This window comes from Clupea harengus, chromosome 12 (genome assembly GCF_900700415.2).
Source record: "Clupea harengus chromosome 12, Ch_v2.0.2, whole genome shotgun sequence".
NCBI classification, from domain to species: domain Eukaryota; kingdom Metazoa; phylum Chordata; class Actinopteri; order Clupeiformes; family Clupeidae; genus Clupea; species Clupea harengus.
Window position 1 is genome coordinate 17,626,071 of NC_045163.1, and position 7,500 is coordinate 17,633,570.

The following is a 7,500-nucleotide window of genomic DNA, read 5'->3' on the forward strand; positions in this document are numbered from 1 at the left end:
TGTATCAGTCATTCGACACTGGCAAGCCATCATCTGCATTCCTCCTCAGTAGCCCTAGGGGCCACTCACCTCTAAAGCAGGAGTTGGCCTCTCACCTCTAAAGCAGGAGTTGGCCACTCACCTCTAAAGCAGGAGTTGGCCACTCACCTCTAAAGCAGGAGTTGGCCACTCACCTCTAAAGCAGGATTTGGCCACTCACCTCTAAAGCAGGCGTGGAGAGCAGCACATGGGTGGACTGGGTGACATCAGCAGCGTGGATGTTGTTATGGTAGGAAACATCTCTATGGTAATGATCTTCCAATGTCATCAGGTAGGTGATAAAAGTGTCTAATGGAATTTTAAATGTCTTCAGTAGGTCTCTTTCCTGTGAACACACACACACACACACACACACACACACACAGTCACACGAAAGTCCCACATTAACAGCTGAACACCTTTGTGTGTGTGTGACACTTCAGTGCTCAGAGTCGCTTACCTGAAAGATGGTATACATCACAACTGTTAATGGCCGGTTGTCAGAAAACTCTGCGACTTTAAAAATATTAAGGCCCCATTTATTTATGTCCTCCAACTCCTGCAGAATCAGAACAATCAGGCAGATTAGGTGACTGTCAAACAGAACAGTGCAAAAATACATCTGTTCAGATAGAAGAAGTGTACTACCTGCATGGTGTGAGTGTGTGTGTGTGTGTGTGTGTGTGTGTGTGTGTGTGTGTGTGTGTGTGTGTGTGTGTGTGTGTGTGAGAGAGTGTGTGTCTGTGTGCATGCATGCGTGTGACCTTGGCTAAGGCGTCCTCATTGTGTGTGTTAACTCCGAAGCGTGGGATGTTGGAGTTAGTCAGGCTGGAGCTGTGTGTCAGCTTCATGACGCCACTGATCAGACTCATGGGCTGAACGACGTCACTGATCAGACTCATGTGCTTCTTCTCCTCCTTGTCCTGCAGACACGTGGGCGCTGGGACGTCCATGTCATGCTGCTTGTCTGGAGGAGGGAGAGGGGGTTGGGTCACCAAACACATTTACATTACACTCTGCAGACTGTAGGTGCACGTGTGAGTGTGTATGCATGTGTGTGCGTGTGTGAGTATGTGTGAGTATTTATGTATGTGTTTGTGTGTCAGTATGTGTGTGTGTGTGTGAGTATTTGAGTGTGTATGAGTGTGTGTGTGTGTGTGTGTGAGTGTGTGTGTGTGTGTGTCAGTATGTGAGTGTGTATGGGTGTGTGTGATTGTGTGGGTAATGCGGAGAGCTTTTAAATGAAGCCGTACCCAGGAATGTGTTGGATATGAACTCAGAGACCTGGTTCCCCGACCTGCTTGTCTCTGACAGGTGACTCAGCTCCCTGTTCAGTAGCCTCTTGAACTGAAGCATTGGAAAAAGAGAGAGAGAGAGAAAGAGAGAGACAGAGAGAGAGAGAGAGGGAGATAAGTGAGATGTCTGATGACACCACTGAAAATAAACCATGTAAATATTCCTGCATTTTGGCCAATTATAATTATACTAATACTTGTAAGCTGTCTCTCACTGGTCTGGTGTGTGTGTGTAGTCTGAGTGTATGGGAGTGTGTATGTCTGTTATTATATAGATGTGTGTATGTGTCTATATCTGTAACTATGTCGTGTGTGTGACTGCTTGTTTCTATCTGTATGAGTGAGTGTGTTTCAGTAAATGTGGTGTGTGTGTCTGTCTGTTTGCATTTGTGTGTGTCTGTTTGTATTTGTGTGTGTGTGTGTGTGTGTGTGTGTGTGTGTGTGTGGTGTACTACCTTGTTGGAGGCCATCTCGCTGACAGAGTGCCGTGTCTGGAGCGTCTCCAGCTGGTCCAGACACCAGTCCAGCTCGTCCAGGGTTTCAGTGGCCATCTTCTGGTACGCATCATCTAGGCCCAGGGGAATGGGGATGAATACCGACTACTGACAGAGTTACATGGTCTGGGGAGGGGGGGGGGGGGGGGGGGGGGGGGTAACAACTACTGACAGAGTTACAGCCTCTAGGGGAGAGGGGGGGGAGGGGGGATAACAACTACTGACAGAGTTACAGCCTCTTGGGGAGGGGACGGTAACAACTACTGAGAGAGTTACAGCTTTGTAGGATTGTGTTTGTGTGTGTGTGTGTGTGGCGGGGGGGGGGGGTGCATGTGTGTTTGTGTGTGTGCGTTTGCGTACTTATGTGTGTGTGTTGCAGTTACCTGTGAGAGAGGTCTTAGGGGCTTTTGTTGACGGACACATAGGGGAGCGCCTGACAGAGGGAACAAAACAATATAAAATGCATTATACAATCACACACGGACACGGACACGGACACGGACACGGACACAGACCATTAAAGTGACATTGGACTGACTGTACTCACTTGTTTGAAGTTCTCTCTTGTTGGATGTTTGTAAGCACTGCAAAATTATTACGCACAGTCCTCAAGCTAGCCAATACCTACAGGAGCACAGATAACACACACAAACACAGTAAAGTGATTTGATGAGTTCACCCATAATGGCCTCAATAAGCTCATGTTTTCTCCATGTTCATTTATACGTCACATAAAATACATGACATCATGGCAGTGGCAGCAGCCACTAGGTGTCGCATAATCACTTGATTGTCCATACTCTTCATAAAAAAAGTGACGTGACGACAGGGAATGAAGAACCAGATGAAAGGCAGAATCACTATGTGAGCAATACAACCATTGCAAAGTACTCTTCTAGTGTATAGGTAAACTGACCCATACAACCATAGCAAAGTTCTTTTTTAATGTATGGGCCATTCTACCGAATTGGTGCAAAGTGTGGTCCCACAAAAAGAAAAACTTTTTACAAAACAATTAAGTATTGAGACATAGATATTTACTAAGAATATGTTATGGTCTATTTAAACCCGAGACATTAAATGACATAGGGATAAGCTAAATATATACAAAATCATCATTTATAGGGTACTTTCTATTGGGAAGTAGCTGTCCCCAACCCTGACATCTAAATTTAAATTTCTGTAAATAACACTTTTTACATTTTTTTGATTTTTTTTCAAAGATCTCAATTTCAAAGATCTTTATGATTAAGTTTAAACAGAACTTGGAAGATTTAGATTTATTGTGGGTTTAATAAAAAAATAAAAATAAACTATGCTCAAAAAATCATGTCCATAGTTTTCATGTCACTACCGAAACACAGGAGTTTTAGTCCATTGGCTGAGCCTGGTTTTTAGCCACACCCCTGCATTTATAACCAGGCAGTAATACTGCATCCCTGTCCCTCATGGCTGAATGGTAAGTAGCTAGATCCCATACTTTTGATATAACTGTGTTCCAAAGTCTGAAAATCAGTGTGTAACCTTAAGAATGGTCACTACCGAACACATATTTTTCTTCAATTAAGTAAACTTTTGGGGGTTTTATGCAAAGTATTATGTTTGTTTGCATGTACACCTCTTCAAAGATTTGTTTGCTAGCCATGTACTTGCTAGAATGATTTATTTATGCTCAAAGTTAGCTAGAATTGTCACTACCGAAACAGTCACTACTGAAACAGTCACACTACCAAAACATATGGTAAAGTTTCGGTAGTGACATGATCGTTTCGGTAGTGACAAAATGGAGTGGTAAGATGAATTGTATAAATTGAACTTTGAAATTAGGTAAAAATTTCATTTTTATTGATTTCATTGTGAAAACCTTCGAGAAATATTTGTAAAAATACTCTTCAGAGAAGGGAAGGAAACACAATCTGAACAGGTTAATAATAATACTCTTTTACCATAGTGTATTACTATGTTTCGGTAGTGACAATTTTTGGGAGAGGAAAAACATTCCAACACATTCTGAAAATACAACATAAAAATTGACGGTTCTTTTACTAGAAATGTGTGCTTTAGATATGGTTCAATATACAAACGGACAAAGTTTTGGGAATAAAACATAAACATTTTCAAAATATTTCCAACCTGACTTTGCACCAATTCGGTAGAATGGCCCGTATAGGTAAACTGACCCATACAATCATAGCAAAGTACTATTTTAATGTATAGGTAAACTGACCAATACAACCATAGCAAAGTACTATTTTAATGTATAGGTAAACTGACCCACATCAAACAACTGATCACAGTTATTTATGAAGTGAAGAGTGTAGAGTTGTGTATCGTGTTGTTACCCACCTCTGACTAGAATTATTTTAGGATACCAACCATTCTTACATGCTAACTGTGCTACTAAAATAACTTATTTTAAATATGCTAATGTAAGATACTAATAATTTGAATATAACTTATTTAACATAATTAGTTATGGTTACCCATAGTTACCCATGTATATGAACCTTTCTACCATAATAACTATCATATTGACTATTGTAACATATTAAAGGTGCAGTCAGCGATTCAAATCTCATTCACTTTTTGCCAAATTCAGACAATTGCTCCTCATGGTCATCTAGCTGTCCGTTCAGTGTTTGCACTCAAAAAAATATTAAATGTGCTCTGTAAATGGGAAACAGAGTGGCTCGGACCGAGCCATAAACAAACCCAGCCAATCAACGTGGTGCTTCGGGAGCACAGAAGGGAGGGGTGTACTGTGATAGGCGGTTGAGCTCAAATATCAACAGCCATTCGCAAAACTGAAACCGAATCATGGACTGCATCTTTACCATACTCTGGTATACTAACTACACTAACAACATACTAACCATTCTAACATACAAACTACTTCAACATACTGACTATTCACACCTTTACTACTTATTCAACCACAGTAACTAGTCTAACATACCAACCTGTGCAAATGGTGTCACAATGAGGTCATCCCCATGACTGAAAGAAAAACAAAACAGAAAATGTTCATCCATGTTCATAAGACCTGTCAAACACAGACAATCAGACACGCGCACAGGCACACACACACACACACACTCACGCGCACACACACACAAACTCAGAGAATCCATGAGTGAGGATGACAACCAAAACATGCCATGCATCAGTACTCTGTCAGAGTGTGTGTGTGTGTGTGGATGCGTGATCCTGTTCCTCAGCCCTAAGTATGGATGAGTTGTTAGGCATGCACACACACTCACACACACACACACATGCATTCACGCACACACACGCATGAATTTTCACACATCAGACGCTTATACACAAACACACAGTACAGAGATTTCTCACTTCTTTTTCTTTTTCTGTCTCTCTTCTTTCTTACATACATCCTTACACAGACATACTAACGTATTTTATATCCATTCGTTTCGTTGCCCATGAAGCATGAGTCAGAGCTCTACCCCCAAAAGTCTTTACCATTTTAATTTGTGTAGCGAATAGAAAATCTATTTCTATGTGTTCCATTTCTGCACAGTGGGTCTAATTTGTCAGAAGCGTCAGTGACCAAGGCCTTCTCTGTATGTGAGGAAGTTCTGGAAATGTTGGGCATCATGAGACGGTATATGCTTGCTGGAAACCTGAAAACATTGAGACAGTTCTATTCTCCAAACCATGTTTTATTGTTGTTGAACAATAAACTATTTATAGGATTTATCTTGTCTCAAAGTGCCATTGCTTTGATAATGATCTTGCTTGAGTAAAATAAGGGTAGATTATGCAAGAAGTAATAGGTCTTCAAAATGACATAGCTAGCAACAGTACTTAAACTCGAAAAGTGTGCTATTGTGTTAAATGCTATAATGATAAAAATAAACAGAACGGTTTTGTTCTCCCATGATAAATAAATCGTCTTTGAGAAGAGACTGTCCTTTAACTGTAAGATGGAGACAAGAGGGAAGCGTGTGGGAAACTTATGACATCTATCTTGTAAGACATAATACCCGTTAGAGGGGAATCCACTCTTGTATAGAGCAGGGAGCACGGAAGAGAGAGCTAGCTGGAGAGAGGAAGAGGAAGACTCAAAGAACAATGGATAAAAGAACACAAAGGAAGAGAGCAAGAGTGAGTATGGGAGGGAGGGAGTGAGTGATTGAATCAGTGAATGAGTGTGTCAGTGAGTGAGTGAATCAGTGAGTGAGTTAATCAGTGAATGAGTGGGTGAGAGAGTGAGCGAGTGAATGAGTGTGTGAATGAGTGGGTGAGTCAGTGAGTGAGTGAGTGAGTGGGTGAGAGAGTGAGTGTGTGAGTGGGTGGGTAGGCGAGTGGCTGGGTGAGTGAGTGAGTGGATTAATTAATCAGTGAATGAGTGAGTCAGTGAGTGGGTGAGAGTGAGTGAGTGAGTCAGTGAGTGAATCAGTGAATGAATGAGTGAGTCAGTGAGTGGGTGAGAGAGTGAGTGAGTGAGTGAGTCAGTGAGTCAGTGGGTGAGTGAGTCAGTGAATGAGTGGTTGAGTGAGTGAGTGAGTGAGTGAGTGAGTGAGTCAGTGAGTCAGTGAGTCAGTGAGTGAGTGAGTGAGTGAGTCAGTGGGTGAGTGAATCAGTGAATGAGTGGTCGAGTGAGTGAGTGAGTGACAGATAGAGAGAAGGAGCTCCTTGTGTTGTTGTGCTATATGAGGAACTCCCTGCATTGCTACAGTCAACTGTCCACTGCATGTATGTGTGTGTTTGTAGTTTTTGTGTATGTGCTTGTTTGTTTATCTGTAAGTGTGTGTGTGTGTGTCCAAATATGGAGAGCAAAGCTGACAGGGGTATGAAGAATGTGGTGTCACACGTTCAAATCTAGAAGCACACTGAGCTCCCAGGAGAGAGCTCTAAATATAACCTAGACCTTTCGTTCTTCACACAGGACCAACATTACAATAGCACTACAACTACCCTATACTACAACAACAGGAAGTTATGTCAAAATATAACCCAGGCCTCTGTTTAATTATACTACATTTGTATTGGGGTGTACTGGGGTGTGTTGGGGTGAACTCCACAAATGAGTGTAATTGCGGAAGAATGTACACACACATGCACACACTTGCAAACACACATGTACACACACACACACACACACACACACACACACACACACACACACACACACACACACACACACACACACACACACACACACACACACACACACACACACACACACACACGCACACACACACAAAATGAGACCCTCCATGCCAGTTCCTGGATGGAAAACCATTTCATTTTCTGTTCATTTTAACGCCCAGGTGTCTGCCTCTGCTCCACCAGTCAGCCGGTGCTGATGGCTGTGGGCATCACCGTATTCATGCTGCTGGGCACGGGCGTAGGCATGCAACCAAAGCGTGCCAAACATGGCCATAGGCGGGCAACGTGACGCACAATCAACCAATCAGACCAGGCAAAACATTCCTGTGCCGGCGTGGCAACCAGACAGAACTTACGTCCCACTTATGACAGGTTCAGACCTCCGTGAGACCAGTCCAGGCCTCTGTTGGTGGTGTTGCCTAGCAGCGAGGACAATCAGGCGTCAGACACACGCACACACCAAAACACACACACACACACAGACACACACACTAGCTGTGTTCGGAACATCCACTCACCGACTCATAGAAAAAGCTATTGAGTTCACTATGTAGGGAATC

At 42.7% G+C, this 7,500-nt stretch overlaps 1 protein-coding gene across 5 annotated transcripts in view; it reads right to left on the minus strand.

Annotated features, from left to right (window-relative positions):
- Positions 1–7,500, minus strand: part of LOC105902626 (cAMP-specific 3',5'-cyclic phosphodiesterase 4D-like) — a 40,342-nt gene that overhangs the window by 3,353 nt on the left and 29,489 nt on the right. For 3 of the 5 annotated variants that reach the window (XM_031577326.2, XM_031577331.1, XM_031577327.2), the window contains exons 3-11: positions 7,297–7,359; positions 4,768–4,804; positions 2,355–2,431; positions 2,191–2,240; positions 1,769–1,881; positions 1,272–1,365; positions 783–985; positions 479–577; positions 200–364 (exon numbers count right to left, since the gene is read on the minus strand). In XM_031577326.2, the coding sequence (XP_031433186.1) occupies positions 200–364; positions 479–577; positions 783–985; positions 1,272–1,365; positions 1,769–1,881; positions 2,191–2,240; positions 2,355–2,431; positions 4,768–4,804; positions 7,297–7,359 (901 nt within the window). The remainder of the gene's footprint in view (positions 1–199; positions 365–478; positions 578–782; positions 986–1,271; positions 1,366–1,768; positions 1,882–2,190; positions 2,241–2,354; positions 2,432–4,767; positions 4,805–7,296; positions 7,360–7,500) is intronic. The other 2 variants (XM_031577329.2, XM_031577330.2) reach the window with 1 other exon arrangement.